The sequence below is a fragment of the Aulonocara sp. 'chitande type north' Nkhata Bay genome, linkage group LG17, assembly GCF_057382095.1.
Source record: "Aulonocara sp. 'chitande type north' Nkhata Bay isolate Kocher_YH1m ecotype deep benthic linkage group LG17, A_spYH_male_GT1.1, whole genome shotgun sequence".
Lineage (NCBI taxonomy): Eukaryota > Metazoa > Chordata > Actinopteri > Cichliformes > Cichlidae > Aulonocara > Aulonocara sp. 'chitande type north' Nkhata Bay.
Genome location: NC_141360.1, coordinates 24,470,727 through 24,491,723, shown reverse-complemented (window position 1 = coordinate 24,491,723; position 20,997 = coordinate 24,470,727). Strand labels below are relative to the sequence as shown.

General features: G+C 36.4%; 2 protein-coding genes across 3 annotated transcripts in view; one reads left to right on the top strand and one right to left on the bottom strand.

Annotated features, from left to right (window-relative positions):
- tmcc3 (transmembrane and coiled-coil domain family 3) overlaps positions 1–20,997 on the top strand; it is a 231,490-nt gene that overhangs the window by 125,543 nt on the left and 84,950 nt on the right. The window lies entirely within an intron of this gene.
- Positions 15,482–18,806, bottom strand: LOC147310119 (uncharacterized). Its single transcript, XM_086268705.1, has 3 exons — positions 18,248–18,806; positions 17,930–18,066; positions 15,482–17,843 (listed from the first exon to the last, which is right to left on the bottom strand). The coding sequence occupies exons 2-3, from the start codon at positions 17,950–17,952 to the stop codon at positions 17,255–17,257; spliced, it is 612 nt and encodes a 203-aa protein (XP_086124831.1). The 5' UTR covers positions 17,953–18,066; positions 18,248–18,806; the 3' UTR covers positions 15,482–17,254.

Here is a 20,997-nt window from a genome sequence, read left to right as displayed (position 1 = left end):
AAAGAGAAACAGGAACTCAATAGTGTGGATGCTTAAAGCATCCACACAACTAGAAAAATTTGCATTTCCTGCGAAAATGCAGTGTGGATGCTTAAAGCTGAAGCTGTATGCAAAAAGTAGCTGAAAAAGCTGAAAAGTTGCAGAAATTGTAAAAACTTTGCAGAAGCAAAAGAAGTTTGCTAAAATGGAATAACTTAGCAGAACTGCAATATCTTAGAGGAAACATAATACTTGGCAGAAATACAATAGCATAGCAGAATTTAGCAGAAATATTGTAACTTACCAGAAACATGATAACTTCTCAAAAATACAAGAATTTAGGAGAAATAATATAAGATAACAGAAAGAATATATTTAGCCAAAAATACTTAAACATTACAGAAACACTATGATTTAGAAAAATAGTACAACAGAGCAGAAATATTGTGATTTACCAGAGACACTGTGATGAACTATGAATATTGTAATTTTAAATTGAGACTATGTTTTAGCACAAATATTATAATTTGGCAGAAATACTATAATTTAGCAGAAATACTATATTAAGCACAAATCCTATAAAAAGCAGAAATGGTATGATTAAGCACAAATACTACATTTAGTAGAAATACTTTGTTTTAGCACAAATCCCATAAAAAGCAGAAATACTGTACTATGATTTAGTAGAAAAACTATAATTAATCAGAAATACTAAATTTAGCAGAAATACTATATTAAGCACAAATACTATGAAAAGCAGAAATAGTATGATTAAGCATAAATACTACATTTAGCAGAAATACTATATTAAGCACAAATCCTATAAAAGCAGAAATAGTATATTAAGCACAAATCTTATAAAATAGCAGAAATAGTATGAGTTAGCACAATAGTAATAAGTTAAACAGAAAAATTGGAAAAGCAAAATGGACAGCTGAAAAAATGCTGAACATGCTGAGGGTCCCTCAAATATACTTGTTAAATGACAAAAATCTGCAAAAACATTTATTACAGCCACACAATCACAAATATGTACACATGAGGAAACACACATGCACAGAGAGACCCACACACAAGATCCAATTCAGTCAACCAGTCTAAATATATTGAATTTAAATCTTAGAATGAGATCATCCCATTAAAAGCCTTTCTCTCTCTCTCTCTCTCTCTCTCTCTCTCTCCCTCTCTCTCTCTCTCTGTCACACACACACACACACACACAGGGAGAGAGAAGTAAGTTTCTAGGTCAGCCTGGGAGCTGGTGAATTTGAATCCACCAATCAGAGAGGCTGTGCACTTTTCCCCCCCAAAACAGGTGCATCTGTTTACACACGCAGCAGAGAGAGACACAGGATTTTTGCAGTCTATTTCTCATAGTGACGACTCCCCTCAAACAAATGACCGTAATTTCCTAACCGTAGGGGCTAGAACGGTCATTCTTACACCGTTTTGTTCAGAAGAGATGGGGGAATCTTCAAGTGTTGACAATTTATCATTAAAATATGAATTTTTAGAGATATATGACATGGATGACTTGTTGACTTAGAAGCCACGAATTCCCCAATATGCAAATTTGAATACCTGGAGCCCACATACATGATTGGCTGGCTGGGAAGCTGTGCAGTTCCTGATTTGTGGATTTGAATTCCTCAGCCCTCAGATATGATTGGCTGGCTTAGAAGCCATGAAGGCCCCAATATGCAAATTTGAATGCCTCAGGACACATATATGATTGGCTGGGAAGCCGTGCAGGCCCTGATTTGAAAATTTGAATTTCTCAGTCCTCACAGAGGATTGGCTGCCTGGGGACCTGGCAGAAATATATAGAAATACTATGATTAAGCATAAATACTACATTTAGTAGAAATACTATGTTTTAGCACAAATCCTATAAAAAGCAGAAATACTATATTAGGTACAAATCCTATAAAAAGCAGAAATACTATATTAGGCACAAATAGTATAAAAAGCAGAAATACTATAATTTAGCAGAAATACTATGTTTGGCACAAATCCTATAAAAATAATAAATACTATAATTTAGCAGAAATACTATATTAGGCACAAATCTTATGAAAAGCAGAAATAGTATGATTTAGCAGAAATACTGTATTTAGCACAAGTACCGAAAAGTACCAGAAATACTATGATTTAGCAGAATAGTAATAACTTACAAAATTACAAATATGGAGGCATATTGAAACACAAATGCACAGAGGGACACACAAACACAGGCTCTAATCCAGTCAACCAGTCTAACTATATTCAATTTAAATCCTACAATGACATGCTGCCAAATAAGGGCAGGGTCCTCTCTCTCCCACTAAACACACACACACACACACACACACACACACACACACACACACACACACACAGAGGGAGAGAGCTGCCGAATTTAAATCCACCAATCAGAGTGGCTGTTTACGTTTTCCCGCCAAAACAGGTGCATCTTTTTACACACGCAGCAGCACAGAGAGGCACAGGATTATTGCAGCCTATTTCTCATAGTGAGGACTCCCCTCAAACAAATGACCATAATTTCCTAACCGTAGGGGCTAGAGCGGTCATTCTTACACTGTTTTGTTCAGAAGAGATGGGGGAATCTTCCAGTGTTAACAATTTATCATTAAAATGTGAATTTTTAGAGATATATGACATGGATGACTTGTTGACTTAGAAGCCACGAATTCCCCAATATGCAAATATGAATGCCTGAGACCACATATATGATTGGCTGGCTGGGAAGCCGTGCAGGCCCTGATTTGTGGATTTGAATTCCTCAGCCCTCAGATATGATTGGCTGGCTTAGAAGCCATGAAGGCCCCAATATGCAAATTTGAATGCCTCAGGACACATATATGATTGGCTGGGAAGCCGTGCAGGCCCTGATTTGAAAATTTGAATTTCTCAGTCCTCACAGAGGATTGGCTGCCTGGGGACCTGGCAGAAATATATAGAAATACTATGATTAAGCATAAATACTACATTTAGTAGAAATACTATGTTTTAGCACAAATCCTATAAAAAGCAGAAATAGGATGATTAAGCATAAATACTACATTTAGTAGAAATACTATGTTTGAGCAAAAATCCTATAAAAAGCAGAAATACTATATTAGGCACAAATCCCATAAAAAGCAGAAATAGTATGATTAAGCATAAATACTACATTTAGTAGAAATACTATGTTTTAGCACAAATAGTATAAAAAGCAGAAATATTGTAATTTAGCAGAAATACTATATTAGGCACAAATCTTATAAAATAGCAGAAATAGTATTATTTAGCACAATAGTAATAAGTTAAACAGAAAAATTGGAAAAGCAAAATGGACAGCTGAAAAAATGCTGAACATGCTGAGGGTCCCTCAAATATACTTGTTAAATGAAAAAATCAGCAAAAAAATGCACAGGGAGAGAGAAGTAAGTTTCTAGGTCAGCCTGGGAGCTGCTGAATTTGAATCCACCAATCAGAGAGCCTGTGTACTTTTTCCCGCCAAAACATGTGCCTCTTTTTACACACGCAGCACAGAGAGGCACAGGATTATTGCAGCCTATTTCTCATAGTGAGGACTCCCCTCAAACAAATGACCATAATTTCCAAACCGTAGGGGCTAGAGCGGTCATTCTTACACCGTTTTGTTCAGAAGAGATGGGGGAATCTTCCAGTGTTTACAATTTATCATTAAAATATGAATTATTAAAGATATTTGACTTGTAATGCACCATAACTGAGTAGAGCGAAGCAAAAACTGCCTTGACTTGCCCTCAAACAACGCTTTCTAACTCGAAATCTATTTGGAGTATCGATATCATTCTTTCACCGTAAGAGACAGCAGGCTTTGGTGAACAATCATGGAAATTTTCAGGTCTCTGTGGAAATCCAACAAAAAGTTATGACGAGAGAAAAAAGTGGTTCATTTCCACAGTTTGAAATCTGAAGAAATCTGAGCGAAGGACGAATTTCCTACCCTCAAACAAGTCCAACTCATTTCAGAACGGTAATAGGTGAGAAAGAAATTCTTGAATTGTGAGTGTCAGGGGTGTCTGAAGATATTCGGGGACAAGCCTCATGTCTTAACTTTGCTTCGTTAAGGAGATATGACGATTCGAATATGCCTCTCATTACAGAAATCCAGCGGTGATTTTGAACAAGCTCTCCATTCACTTTATATGGAGAGTTTTCTGACCTTGTGTTAGTCTGAGGAGATTTGCAAAAATTCTATAAATCCCACAACAATGATGGTGACATTTTCTGAAAGCCAGCAAAAATACCTACGTTTTGATGTATAATTTGTGGAAGTTGAGTGAAAATTGAGCAAGTAGCAGGAAGTTGTTCGGACATGAAGTGAAAATTGCAAAACCTTCAGTGGCACACTGGAAGCCAAGAGCATAGCAACCATAACAACACATGTATTTTGTGAAAAATCACAATTTTGCAACTCAAAACTTTAAGAGGCATAAAAGTAAAACAGTAAAAGATTTGAAAAAGCTGAATCATACCTGAATAGCCCAATAATTTGTGAACATTTTAAAGTTTGAATGGTTGTTCTAGGTGAAAATATGAGGAAGTAGTTAAGTTTCAAAAACAAGCAAATTTTAGCAGAATTGCTGAAGTTTCCCATTCATTTCAATGGGACAAATTAAAGGAAAAAAGCTTAATATTTTAAAAAGTATAATAGTTAAAAATAGCAAAAATCGTAGCAGGAATTAGCAAAAATAGCTGAATAGTTTAAAATTTGAACGGTGAAAATCGGCTGAAAATTGTGGAAGTAGTTTAACGGCGAAAAGTGTACGGAAGCAACTAGAATAAAGTATAAAGAATAAAGAGAAACAGGAACTCAATAGTGTGGATGCTTAAAGCATCCACACAACTAGAAAAATTTGCATTTCCTGCGAAAATGCAGTGTGGATGCTTAAAGCTGAAGCTGTATGCAAAAACTAGCTGAAAAAGCTGAAAAGTTGCAGAAATTGTAAAAACTTTGCAGAAGCAAAAGAAGTTTGCTAAAATGGAATAACTTAGCAGAACTGCAATATCTTAGAGGAAACATAATACTTGGCAGAAATACAATAGCATAGCAGAATTTAGCAGAAATATTGTAACTTACCAGAAACATGATAACTTCTCAAAAATACAAGAATTTAGGAGAAATAGTATAAGATAACAGAAAGAATATATTTAGACAAAAATACTTAAACATTACAGAAACACTATGATTTAGAAAAATAGTACAACAGAGCAGAAATATTGTGATTTACCAGAGACACTGTGATGAACTATGAATATTGTAATTTTAAATTAAGACTATGTTTTAGCACAAATATTATAATTTGGCAGAAATACTATAATTTAGCAGAAATACTATATTAAGCACAAATCCCATAAAAAGCAGAAATACTGTACTATGATTTAGTAGAAAAACTATAATTATTCAGAAATACTACATTTTGCAGAAATACTATATTAAGCACAAATCCTATGAAAAGCAGAAATAGTATGATTAAGCATAAATACTACATTTAGCAGAAATACTATATTAAGCACAAATCTTATAAAAAGCAGAAATACTATATTAAGCACAAATCCTATAAAAGCAGAAATAGTATATTAAGCACAAATCTTATAAAATAGCAGAAATAGTATGATTTAGCACAATAGTAATAAGTTAAACAGAAAAATTGGAAAAGCAAAATGGACAGCTGAAAAAATGATGAACATGCTGAGGGTCCCTCAAATATACTTGTTAAATGAAAAAATCAGCAAAAAAATGCACAGGGAGAGAGAAGTAAGTTTCTAGGTCAGCCTGGGAGCTGCTAAATTTGAATCCACCAATCAGAGAGCCTGTGTACTTTTTCCCGCCAAAACATGTGCATCTTTTTACACACGCAGCACAGAGAGGCACAGGATTATTGCAGCCTATTTCTCATAGTGAGGATTCCCCTCAAACAAATGACCATAATTTCCAAACCGTAGGGGCTAGAGCGGTCATTCTTACACCGTTTTGTTCAGAAGAGATGGGGGAATCTTCCAGTGTTTACAATTTATCATTAAAATATGAATTATTAAAGATATTTGACTTCTAATGCACCATAACTGAGTAGAGCGAAGCAAAAACTGGCTTGACTTGCCCTCAAACAACGCTTTGTAACTCAAAATCTATTTGGAGTATCGATATCATTCTTTCACCGTAAGAGACAGCAGGCTTTGGTGAACAGTCATGGAAATTTTCAGGTCTCTGTGGAAATCCAACAAAAAGTTATGACGAGAGAAAAAAGTGGTTCATTTCCAGGGTTTGAAATTTGAAGAAATCTGAGCGACGGACGAATTTCCTACCCTCAAACAAGTCCAACTCATTTCAGAACGGTAATACGTGAGAAAGAAATTCTTGAATTGTGAGCGTCACGAGTGTCTGAAGATATACCGGGACAAGCCTCATGTCTTAACTTTGCTTCGTTAAGGAGATATGACGATTCGAATATGCCTCTCATTACAGAAATGCAGCGGTGATTTTGAACAAACTCTCCATTGACTTTATATGGAGAGTTTTCCGACATTGTGTTGGTCTGAGGAGATTTGCGAAAGTTCTATGAATACCACAACAATGATAGTGACATTTTCGGAAACCCAGCAAAAATACCTATGTTTTGATGTATAATTTGTGGAAGTTGAGTGAAGATTGAGCAAGTAGCAAGAAGTTGTTCGGACATGAAGAGAAGACTGCAAAACCTTCAGTGGCACACTGGAAGCCAAGTGCATAGCAACCATAACAACACATGTATTTTGTGAAAAATCACAATTTTGCAACTGAAAACTTTAAGAGGCATAAAGGTAAAACGGTAAAAGATTTGAAAAAGCTGAATCATACCTGAATAGCCCAATAATTTGAGAACATTTTAAAGTTTGAATGGTTGTTCTACGTGAAAATATGAGGAAGTAGTTAAGTTTCAGAAACAAGCAAATTTTAGCAGAATTGCAGAAGTTTCCCATTCATTTCAATGGGACAAATTAAGCTTAATATTTTAAAAAGTATAATAGTGAAAAATACCAAAAGACATAGCAGGAATTAGCAGAAATAGCAGAATATTTTAAAATTTGAACGGTGAAAATCGGCTGAAAATTGTGGAAGTAGTTAAGTGCCAAAAAGTGTACGGAAGTCCCAAGAGGAACTCAATAGTGTGGATGCTTAAAGCATCCACACAATAAAGAATAAAGAGAAACAGGAACTCTATAGTGTGGATGCTTAAAGCATCCACACAATAATAATAATAAAGAACTAGAAAAATTTGCATTTCCTGCGAAAATGCAGTGTGGATGCTTAAAGCTGAAGCTGTATGCAAAAAGTAGCTGAAAAAGCTGAAAAGTTGCAGAAATTGTAAAAACTTTGCAGAAGCAAAAGAAGTTTGCTAAAATGGAATAACTTAGCAGAACTGCAATATCTTAGAGGAAACATAATACTTGGCAGAAATACAATAGCATAGCAGAATTTAGCAGAAATATTGTAACTTACCAGAAACATGATAACTTCTCAAAAATACAAGAATTTAGGAGAAATAGTATAAGATAACAGAAAGAATATATTTAGCCAAAAATACTTAAACATTACAGAAACACTATGATTTAGAAAAATAGTACAACAGAGCAGAAATATTGTGATTTACCAGAGACACTGTGATGAACTATGAATATTGTAATTTTAAATTGAGACTATGTTTTAGCACAAATATTATAATTTGGCAGAAATACTATAATTTAGCAGAAATACTATATTAAGCACAAATCCTATAAAAAGCAGAAATGGTATGATTAAGCACAAATACTACATTTAGTAGAAATACTTTGTTTTAGCACAAATCCCATAAAAAGCAGAAATACTGTACTATGATTTAGTAGAAAAACTATAATTAATCAGAAATACTAAATTTAGCAGAAATACTATATTAAGCACAAATCCTATAAAAGCAGAAATAGTATATTAAGCACAAATCTTATAAAATAGCAGAAACAGTATGATTTAGCACAATAGTAATAACTTAAACAGAAAAACTGGAAAAGCAAAATGGACAGCTGAAAAAATGCTGAACATGCTGAGGGTCCCTCAAATATACTTGTTAAATGAAAAAAATTAGCAAAAAAATCTATAACAGCCACACAATCACAAATATGTACACATAAGGAAACACACATGCACAGAGAGACACACTACCAAGATCAAATTCAGTCACCCAGTCTAAATATATTAAATTAGAATCTTAGAATGAGATCATCCCATTAAAAGGCTTTCTCTCTCTCTCTCTCTCTCTCTCTCTCTCTGTCACACACAGACACACACACACACACAGACACACAGGGAGAGAGAAGTAAGTTTCTAGGTCAGCCTGGGAGCTGCTGAATTTGAATCCACCAATCAGAGTGCCTGTTTACGTTTTCCCGCCAAAAGAGGTGCACCTTTTTACACACGCAGGCACAGAGAGGCACAGGATTATTGCAGCCTACTTTTCATAGTGACGACTCCCCTCAAACAAATGACCATAATTTCCTAACCGTAGGGGCTAGAGCGGTCATTCTTACACCGTTTTGTTCAGAAGAGATGGGGGAATCTTCCAGTGTTAACAATTTATCATTAAAATATGAATTATTAAAGATATTTGACTTGTAATGCAGCATAACTGAGTAGAGCGAAGCAAAAACTGCCTTGACTTGCCCTCAAACAACGGTTTGTAACTTGAAATCTGTTTGGAGTATCGATATCATTCTTTCACCGTAAGAGACAGCAGGCTTTGGTGAACAATCATGGAAATTTTCAGGTCGCTGTGGAAATCCAACAAAAAGTTATGACGAGAGAAAAAAGTGGTTCATTTCCAGACTTTGAAATCTGAAGAAATCTGAGCGAAGGACGAATTTCCTACCCTCAAACAAGTCCAACTCATTTCAGAACGGTAATAGGTGAGAAAGAAATTCTTGAATTGTGAGCGTCAGGAGTGTCTGAAGATATACCGGGACAAGCCTCATGTCTTAACTTTGCTTCGTTAAGGAGATATGACGATTCGAATATGCCTCTCATTACAGAAATGCAGCGGTGATTTTGAACAAGCTCTCCATTGACTTTATATGGACAGTTTTCTGACCTTGTGTTAGTCTGAGGAGATTTGCGAAAGTTCTATGAATACCACAACAATGATAGTGACATTTTCTGAAAGCCAGCAAAAATGCCTACGTTTTGATGTATAATTTGTGGAAGTTGAGTGAAAATTGAGCAAGTAGCAGGAAGTTGTTCGGACATGAAGAGAAGACTGCAAAAGCTTCAGTGACACACTGGAAGCCAAGAGCATAGCAACCATAACAACGCATGTATTTTGTGAAAAATCACAATTTTGCAACTCAAAACTTTAAGAGGCATAAAAGTAAAACAGTAAAAGATTTGAAAAAGCTGAATCATACCTGAATAGCCCAATAATTTGTGAACATTTTAAAGTTTGAATGGTTGTTCTAGGTGAAAGTATGAGGAAGTAGTTAAGTTTCAAAAACAAGCAAAATTTAGCAGAATTTTGGAAGATTTCCATTCATTTCAATGGGACAAATTAAAGGAAAAAAGTGGAATATTTTAAAAAGTATAATAGTTAAAAATAGCAAAAATCATAGCAGAAATTAGCAAAAATAGTTGAATAGTTTAAAATTTGAACGGTGAAAATCGGCTGAAAATTGTGGAAGTAGTTTAACGGCGAAAAGTGTACGGAAACACCCAGAATAATAATAATAACTAGAAAAATTAGCATTTCCTGCGAAAATGCAGTGTGGATGCTTTAAAGCTGAAGCTGTATGCAAAAAGTAGCTGAAAAAGCTGAAAAGTTGCAGAAATTGTAAAAACTTTGCAGAAGCAAAGGAACTTTGCTAAAATGGAATAACTTAGCAGAACTGCAATATCTTAGAGGAAACATAATACTTGGCAGAAATACAATAGCATAGCAGAACTTAGCAGAAATATTGTAACTTACCAGAAACATGATAACTTCTCAAAAATACAAGAATTTAGGAGAAATAGTATAAGATAACAGAAAGAATATATTTAGACAAAAATACTTAAGCATTACAGAAACACTATGATTTAGAAAAATAGTACAACATAGCAGAAATACTGTGATTTACCAGAGACACTGTGATGAACTATGAATATTGTAATTTTAAATTAAGACTGTTTTAGCACAAATATTATAATTTGGCAGAAATACTATGATACAGCACAAATACTCTGGTTTAGCACAAATATTATAACATAGCAGAAATACAATTATATAGCAGAAATGCTATATTTAGAAAGAAAAATATAATATAGTAGAAATAGTATGATTGAGCAGAAATACTACAATATAGCATAATAACAATGATTTAGCAGAAATACTATGATTGAGCAGAAGTACTAAGATGTAGTAAAAGTACTTTGATTTAACAGAAATACAATTATGGAGGAGTAATACTTTAAAATGGGAGAAATATTGATACACACACACAGAGCCTAAAGGGAAGAGTATTTGTGCCATGGAGTGTTAAGAATGTGAGGTCCATATTAGAAAAGCTGGTAAAATCATAAAAGTTTGCAGAATTGTAATAAATGATGAATATGAATTACTGGTCTGTGACAGTGTATTAATTTGTAGGGAAAAAAACATGTTGACCAAGGTGGAATCGAACCCACGATCTTTGGCTTGCAGACCCGTGTCATTACCAACTGCGCCACTGGGAAAGAGAGGAGCCGTTTTGAAAAACAGGGTGATGAGCAGTCAGAATTAGATCCCGGTGAGAGGCGAAAAACGCCGTTTTTTGGAGTTACAAAACGTTGTGTAACTCAAAAACTAGGTGGACTAGAGGCATAATTCTTGTACTGGGTGAATCAGCGGACTTTGGTGTACTTTGACTGCGATTTTCATTGCTCTTTGTACAACCGTCGCTGAGATATGACGAGAGAGGAAACGGAAGACCTCAGACATGATTGGCTGGCTGGGAAGCCGTGCAGGCCCTGATATGTGATATGTGTCTGAGTCCGCACAGAGGATTGGCTGCCTGGCAGAAATATATAGAAATAGTATGATTAAGCATAAATACTACATTTAGCAGAAATACTATATTAAGCACAAATCCTATAAAAAGCAGAAATAGTATATTAAGCACAAATCCTATAAAAAGCAGAAATACTGTATTAAGCACAAATCCTATTAAAAGCAGAAATAGTATATTAAGCACAAATCTTATAAAATAGCAGAAATAGTATGATTTAGCACAATAGTAATAAGTTAAACAGAAAAATTGGAAAAGCAAAATGGACAGCTGAAGAAATGCTGAACATGCTGAGGGTCCCTCAAATATACTTGTTAAATGAAAAAAATCAGCAAAAAAATATATAACAGCCACACAATCAGAAATATGTACACATAAGGAAACACACATGCACAGAGAGACACACACACAAGATCCAATTCAGTCAACCAGTCTAAATATATTGAATTTGAATCTTAGAATGAGATCATCCCATTAAAAGGCCTTCTCTCTCTCTCTCTCTCTCTCTCTCTCTCTCTCTCTCTCTCTGTCACACACACACACACACACACACACACACACAGGGAGAGAGAAGTAAGTTTCTAGCTCAGTCAGCCTGGGAGCTGCTGAATTTGAATCCACCAATCAGAGAGCCTGTGCACTTTTTCCCGCCAAAACAGGTGCATCTATTTACACACGCAGCACAGAGAGACACAGGATTATCCGGTTGTTCAGTCTGACGTCACTAGCCGTGTCTGGGTCTAAACTCCGCTGCAGGTCCATATATCAAATGATCACTATGGCATTACTGTGAGTTGAAAAACTGTCTAAAGTCTTTCATCTTTAATAAAATGATCACCGTTCTGCTCTACCAGGTGTAACAATTGAGTTTAACATCCAGGCATCCATGAAAACAGAATTTATGACATTTAACGGAGTTAGAAGTTAGCAGGGAGTTAGCTCGCTAGCTTCTATCTAAATACAATATAGCATGTCCTGACTGCAGGGTTTTGGAAACAAATTAAAACGTACAGCTCTGTTATCACTTCCAACATAAATGAAGACAGAAAGCTAAACAGCAGTGACGTTTGTAGGGTTACTGAAGTTTGGCTAGCTGGTATATAATGATGTGCTACGTGACCGCTAGCGACACAGCTATGTTAGCATAATATAAACAAGCTAACTTTTTTTCCACTTGATAAAAGTTACCGTGAGTGTTCTCGGTGGTCAGGAACAAATGTAATTGCATGGCAGGATGCTGTAAACGGACCAAACTTCAGCCAGGAGAACAACTGAGATAATCCATCCACAATACGAGGTTAGTCATTCATATACTGCTGCATGGGCTGGGCTGTAGTTACATCCTAAGGTTTTAAAAACTGAGCTTAAATAAATGATTAGCGGTAATAAAAGCTGAGGGAGGTCAACAGTGATCGCTGACTGTTTTAGGAGCTTTTTGAGATCAAATAGAAGAAAATACATAACATTAAACATGTTAACAACACAAATGCCATATTAAACGCAGACTACTTTAGATCCGGAAGTAGGATTCGTCGCGTCATCACTGAACAACCGGATTGCAGTCTATTTCTCATAATGACGACTCCCCTCAAACAAATGACCATAATTTCCTAACCGTAGGGGCTAGAGCGGTCATTCTTACACCGTTTTGTTCAGAAGAGATGGGGGAATCTTCAAGTGTTGACAATTTATCATTAAAATATGAATTTTTAGAGATATATGACATGGATGACTTGTTGACTTAGAAGCCACGAATTCCCCAATATGCAAATTTGAATGCCTCAGGACACATATATGATTGGCTGGGAAGCCGTGCAGGCCCTGATTTGAAAATTTGAATGTCTCAGTCCTCACAGAGGATTGGCTGCCTGGGGACCTGGCAGAAATATATAGAAATACTATGATTAAGCATAAATACTACATTTAGTAGAAATACTATGTTTTAGCACAAATACTATAATTTAGCAGAAATACTATAATTTAGCAGAAATACTATATTAAGCACAAATCCTATAAAAAGCAGAAATAGTATGATTAAGCATAAACACTACATTTAGTAGAAATACTATGTTTTAGCACAAATACTATAAAAAGCAGAAATACTATAATTTAGCAGAAATACTATATTAAGCACAAATCCTATAAAAAGCAGAAATAGTATGATTAAGCATAAACACTACATTTAGTAGAAATACTATGTTTGAGCAAAAATCCTATAAAAAGCAGAAATACTATATTAGGCACAAATCCTATAAAAAGCAGAAATAGTATGATTAAGCATAAATACTACATTTAGTAGAAATACTATGTTTTAGCACAAATAGTATAAAAAGCATAAATACTGTAATTTAGCAGAAATACTATATTAGGCACAAATTCTATGAAAAGCAGAAATAGTATGATTAAGCATAAATACTACATTTAGTAGAAATACTATGTTTTAGCACAAATCCTATAAAAAGCAGAAATACTGTACTATGATTTAGTAGAAAAACTATAAATAATCAGAAATACTATATTTGGCAGAAATACTATATTTTGCACAAATCTTATAAAATAGCAGAAATAGTATGATTTAACACAATAGTAATAAGTTAAACAGAAAAATTGGAAAAGCAAAATGGACAGCTGAAAAAATGCTGAACATGCTGAGGGTCCCTCAAATATACTTGTTAAATGAAAAAATCAGCAAAAAAATGCACAGGGAGAGAGAAGTAAGTTTCTAGGTCAGCCTGGGAGCTGCTGAATTTGAATCCACCAATCAGAGAGCCTGTGTACTTTTTCCCGCCAAAACAGGTGCATCTATTTACACACGCAGCACAGAGAGGCACAGGATTATTGCAGCCTATTTCTCATAATGACGACTCCCCTCAAACAAATGACCATAATTTCCTAACCGTAGGGGCTAGAGCGGTCATTCTTACACCGTTTTGTTCAGAAGAGATGGGGGAATCTTCCAGTGTTGACAATTTATCATTAAAATGTGAATTATTAAAGATATTTGACTTCTAATGCACCATAACTGAGTAGAGCGAAGCAAAAACTGGCTTGACTTGCCCTCAAACAACGCTTTGTAACTCGAAATCTATTTGGAGTATCGATATCATTCTTTCACCGTAAGAGACAGCAGGCTTTGGTGAACAGTCATGGAAATTTTCAGGTCTCTGTGGAAATCCAACAAAAAGTTATGACGAGAGAAAAAAGTGGTTCATTTCCAGGGTTTGAAATTTGAAGAAATCTGAGCGACGGACGAATTTCCTACCCTCAAACAAGTCCAACTCATTTCAGAACGGTAATTCGTGAGAAAGAAATTCTTGAATTGTGAGCGTCACGAGTGTCTGAAGATATACCGGGACAAGCCTCATGTCTTAACTTTGCTTCGTTAAGGAGATATGACGATTCGAATATGCCTCTCATTACAGAAATGCAGCGGTGATTTTGAACAAACTCTCCATTGACTTTATATGGAGAGTTTTCCGACATTGTGTTGGTCTGAGGAGATTTGCAAAAGTTCTATGAATACCACAACAATGATAGTGACATTTTCGGAAACCCAGCAAAAATACCTATGTTTTGATGTATAATTTGTGGAAGTTGAGTGAAGATTGAGCAAGTAGCAAGAAGTTGTTCGGACATGAAGAGAAGACTGCAAAACCTTCAGTGGCACACTGGAAGCCAAGTGCATAGCAACCATAACAACGCATGTATTTTGTGAAAAATCACAATTTTGCAACTGAAAACTTTAAGAGGCATAAAGGTAAAACGGTAAAAGATTTGAAAAAGCTGAATCATACCTGAATAGCCCAATAATTTGAGAACATTTTAAAGTTTGAATGGTTGTTCTACGTGAAAATATGAGGAAGTAGTTAAGTTTCAGAAACAAGCAAATTTTAGCAGAATTGCAGAAGTTTCCCATTCATTTCAATGGGACAAATTAAGCTTAATATTTTAAAAAGTATAATAGTGAAAAATACCAAAAGACATAGCAGGAATTAGCAGAAATAGCAGAATATTTTAAAATTTGAACGGTGAAAATCGGCTGAAAATTGTGGAAGTAGTTAAGTGCCAAAAAGTGTACGGAAGTCCCAAGAGGAACTCAATAGTGTGGATGCCTATTAAGGCATCCACACAACTAGAAAAATTTGCATTTCCTGCGAAAATGCAGTGTGGATGCTTAAAGCTGAAGCTGTATGCAAAAAGTAGCTGAAAAAGCTGAAAAGTTGCAGAAATTGTAAAAACTTTGCAGAAGCAAAAGAACTTTTCTAAAATGTAATAACTTAGCAGAACTGCAATCACTTAGAGGAAACTGTAAAGCTGAAGCTGTCTGCTGAAAATACTTGAAAATAGCTGAAGAAGCTGAAGAAATCAAAGTCAGTGTTTAAAAAGTTGTTGAAATTTTAATAACTTTGCAGAACAACATCAAGTTAGCAAAAATGTAACAACTTAGCAGAAATGCAATAACTTAGAAGAAACATAACAATTCAGCAGAAATGTTGTAATTTACCAGAAGCTACAACTTAGCAGAAATGTAATAATTTAGTCAAAAATTAATAACTTGGCAGAAATATTACAACTTACCAGAACTGCTATAATTTTGCAGAAATGTAATTATTAGGAAAAAAATGTATACAGATAACAGCTGAAAACGATGACGTAACCTCAAAGTTACTTGTTTAACTGTGAAAAATGACCAGAAACATTAGAAAAGAAAGAAAACCAATTCAATTCAATTTATATAGCACCAAATCACAACAAAAGTCACCTTAAGGCGCTTCATAGATACAGAGAAAAACCCAACAATCATATGACATATGACCCCCTATGAGCAAGCACTTTGGCGACAGTGGGAAGGAAAAACTCCCTATTAACAGGAAGAAACCTCCAGCAGAACCAGGCTCAGGGAGGGGCGGCCATCTGCTGCGACCGGTTGGGGTGAGAGAAGGAAGACAGGAATACCAGCCAGCAGATAAACTGATGTGAAACAAAACCAAGGTAAAATTGCAGAATTTACACAGTTGGTGAAAGGTAAAAATGGCAACAACAACCCCCAAACAAACAAACAAAAAAAACAAACAAACAACATTTAGTTAATAAGTGCACAAGATGATTCGATGATAAATATGGTACCAATCTACAAAATACTGTCGAAATGAAGTCCACATTGTGATATATTTCAGGTGTGGAGAGTCACAGAGCTAAACAATCGATGTGCATATTTAAAGAATCAAATAAAGAACATTGTTGTGGAATAAATTACAGTGAATAATAATCACTGCCCCGCGTTAGAGAGTGACTTATGATGATGTATTAATTGGCTTAACTTTACCTCTAACAGCTTTTCACATAGTGCTGTGACCAGGGTGAAATCCATCATAAAGTAACTGTAAACAGTAGAACCATTAGCATGAATGTTATGGTTCTACTCTGATCAAAACTCAAGTCAGCTGTGTGACCTGATATAAAATGATAAAGAGGAACACATATAAATGACCTTTATGAACTTTTCAAAATGACTTTATATGTCTGACCCATTATCTATATATATTAGAGCAGATGTGGAAAACCACTGTTAGACCTACTCTATACTAACACAAACACAGTCAAAAATTCATTGCTAGTGTGACATGTGGTCCTTTTTGCCTTTGACCAATGATATGCTGGTTACTTGGACCAGTTTAGTATTTGCTGTCACAGAGGAATGTTAACCATAAATCCAAAAGACAAAACTGAAAAAACATGTTAATTGCAAACATGTTTTTGCTTAGTAAGAGGATTGAAATTACATGGAAACTGTCACCTTAAAGCCTCATTGTAAATATCATCACAAACAGATGTTTTCCACACGGTTAACAAAGCTCCACCACATCCAATCACTGCATATAAATCTAAAAGAAAACAACAACAAATAAAATGTAATTAACACAAGTGAAGTCTAAGGAGCTTGGAAAGAAAAGCGTCTGGACTTCTTTGAGTTCCTTGAAGACGTTTCACCTCTCATCCGAGAAGCTTCTTCAGTTCTAAGGGTCAATGGTGGAGAGTCCCAGATTTAAACCCAGTGGGAGTTTCCCCCCAAAGAGGGACAAAGAACCCCCTGATGATCCTCTACCTAATCACATGAGCCAAGGTGTGAAAGTGGGTGTGGGTCCCAATCAGCCAGGGTTTCGGGTGAGCTCATTGTGAAACCTGGCCCCACCCTATCATGTGATTTCCTGAGGTCAGGAAATCACCCACGCCCACTCCCAGGATGTGAGTGGACGTTACGGTGTCTGGAGAGGGAACTCAAAACTGGATTATAGATGGCAGACAGTTGGTGTCGTAAACCACCGCCTCTGTTCAAAGATGGTCGCTCACAGTGGACGTAAATGGCTTCTTTCACTCCTCCATCTGTCCAAAATGTGAACATTGGCATCCTCAAAGAGTGTCCTTTGTCCTTTAGATGCAGATGAACTGCTGAGTCTTGTCCTGTGGAGGTGGCTCTTCTATGTTGTGCCATGCGCTGGTGAAGTGGCTGTTTGGTCTCTCCAATGTAGAAGTCTGGGCATTCCTCGCTGCACTGTACAGCGTACACCACATTGTTAAGTTTGTGTTTAGGAGTTTTGTCTTTCGGGTGAACCAGTTTCTGTCTGAGTGTGTTACTGGGTCTGAAGTACACTGGGATGTCGTATTTGGAGAAAACTCTCCTGAGTTTTTCTGATACACCGGCTACATAGGGGATGACAATGTTGTTGTGTCTGTCTTTCTTATCCTCCCTCGCTGGTGTCTGATGTTCTTTTCTGTGAAGCTGGAATGCAGGCACACTGGACGAGCTTGTTCTAAAAAATACAGAAAAAGGAACATTTTATTTGTGTTAAGGCCTAAAAACTACAAATAAGTTATACAATGAACAATATTGAAATACCTTATAGGTGCTGTGGGCCACATAACCAGAATCCAGAGCAATCTCACACTCGCATGATGGTGAGGAAAGACATGAGCTCTGCAATGAGGTTTGAATGTCTCAGTTGGGACACTGAAGAACTCAGAAGACAGCAATACCTGCACAGAGAGACAGAGTAGAAAAAGCATAGATTTGTAATCCATAATGTCAATTAAAACTCAAAAAGTGTCAACAAGTATAATCATTTGAGTGTGGAATTATTTATGCAATAAACAAGATTTTAATTAATTAATTGAATTAAAAACACTGACATTTTTTATCAAAGATAAAGAATCATACCTCTCTCTGCTCTGAGGATCACTGAGCATCTCTGACAGGAAATACAGTTTCCTCAGTATGAGTCATCATTGATGGTCTCAGAGGTTGTAGTGTGGCAGCATGATGATGGTCTCCAGATCAGGCAGGAGGTCAGGTGATGGGTGTGTCATCTTCTCCATTGAAGACACACTGGTATGGCAGTTCATAACACAGCAGTCTCCTTGTGGCATGTAGTTATCTGTGCAGTCCAGCACTGATGGATCAGGTTTGGCTCAGCAGTTCATGAAGATGGTGTTAAGATGTTGTTGTTTCAGCTGAGGATGGTGAAGTTTGAAGGTTTTGCCACAAAGGAGACTGTGCCGTTTCTGAAAAAATATATCTAACAAAACACGTGCTTATAACACCACCCACCCAGCTCAGCCCCCAAGTGTCTATGTAATGCTGGTATGGGGTGTCAGTTACTAAGTTTAATTAGTGCATCAGAAAGCGGGGGCTACACCTAAAGCCCACACTTTCTGATATCTTTGTTTATTTGCAGCTTTTTCCAGCTGCTCAGAGAATTCTGACTTGGCCTTTATCCACCCAAACCCAAACCCACCCAGATAAAGGCCAAGTCAAACTCACACACCATACCAGCATTACATAGACACTTGGGGGCTGATCTGGGTGGGTGGTGTTAAACTGTAGTCGGGAACTTTCAGAAAACTATCCATTTACTTCTACATCAGTTTTTATACACATTCTGTAAGCTGTACTAATGTTTTTCTCTACATAATGTATCATTATAGACATCTCTGGTAGCCTAAAGATAGTTTAAAACTTTTGACATTTTTTACCTGTAAAACATGATAAGCAAAAACTCATTCATCACAAAAACTTTTGATTCTACAAAATCTACTATAATCAAGAAAATATAATTGTCTGTATTTATTCATGTGACCCATAATAAATACCTGCATTTATCTGGGATTTATTTATTTACTATTTCATATTTTAAAGCCCTTGGAGGGGAAGATCTCGTTTGTTGAGCTACATACGTCACAGTAAAAAGATTTAGTCATTTAAAACATGAGAATAAAAGAAATGATGTTGGTTTAATAAATGTTGCAGCACATTTCAGATCAGAGGTGCATGATAGCAGATGTTCTCTGCTCTGCATGAAGTTCAGCAATGATTTGGTGAAATGATTAATAACATTGCAATAAGAAAGGGTCTTCTGACAGACAGAGTAGGGAAGACCCTTTTTTCAATGAAAAATCTTTTTCATGCTCTACAATCAGTAAACTCTGTAACAAACATGATCTGTAATTGTTTCAAAACTCACCAGACGACTTCATGATTGGCTCGAGGACAGGACACAAAAGACAGGGTTGTGGTAACTGTAATATGATCTCAGAACACCTGAATACAGACATTTCTGTGGCTGAGAAATAAAAATGAGGTCAAGCAGGGTGTTCTTGTCTGTAGTGGCAGAAGTGATCAGCTGTGAATACCCTCTCGACTGAAACTGCTCCAGAATCTGTTTTCTTCCACTCTGCAACTGGTTTTCATTAAAATCTCCACACACAATGATTGGGTGACAGTCCATGATTTCAAGTGAATCTAAAAGACTTACCAGGTTTTGCATGAATGGTGTCAAACTGTAGTCAGGGGGTCTGTACACAACAGCAATGAGCGCAGGGAATGGAGCCTGAACCTTCAATACTAAAAACTCAAGATCAGTGACATTATGCAGATACTGTTTTACCTGAACCTGAAAATGATTCCTCAAATACACAACAACTCCCCCACCACTTCTGCTGGCCATGTGAGGAAAGTTTGTGTAGGACACATGTCTGTTGCGTTTAAACATGGTGTAGCCGTCCAAATGAAGACTGTCTGCAACAAAGGAGCCTTGAAGGTGAGACTCAGTGAGACACAAAACATCTGCTAAACACATTTCATGATGACTCTTGATGTCACTGATGTGAGATGGCAAACCCTCCGTATTGTGATGGATCAGTGTAAGAGTGTCAAGTCTGCTGGCTGTTTCTCTGACCTGAAGAAGAGGCATCATTTCCTCAACACTGGCTTGTCTCATGGTTTGGAGCGCTGCAGTTACCTCGGGATTGGCGTAAATCTTTTTCTCATCCAAGTCCTGCAAATAGAGTCCACTGAGAGACGTCACCCTGCTGAGAGCAACGTAAGCCATACCTGGTTCAAAAATGTTCTTCATTGAAACTACAGCTGTCTGTGTTGTAAGACCCTGAGTTTTGTGAATTGTGCAAGCGAATGCTAGCTTTACAGGAAACTGTCTGCGTACCGCTCCTTTAAACTTCAGACTCTCCTCTGCTCTCTCAATGTAAACAAGATCATCAGATGCTGCATTAGCACTGCGGTTGTGTCTCATAGGCTGCCGGTTGTCCATCCTGAGCCCCAGTTTAATTATGTGTCCATCATTTTCAGATCTCACCACCTTTACCAGTATACCAAAAGCACCGTTGACTAAACCGTTTAGTGTGTCCAAGTTTCTGGTCAGCATGACTCGAGCTCCTTCAGCAACATTCAGAGTGTCAGGTAAATCATTTCGCCCACCTGTAAATGGTTTGTCTCTTCGTTCCATTCTGCCTGTACATTTATCCTTCTGGAAATCGTCTGCATTGATGATTATGATGTTTGAATGAAGCTTCTTCAGGGTATCTGTGTTGTGGGATTCCACATTCTTGTTGGTGGCATAAATGTGTAAGACCTCAGTTGGACATTCTTCTGGTGCAGTCACAGCCTGTGACAGC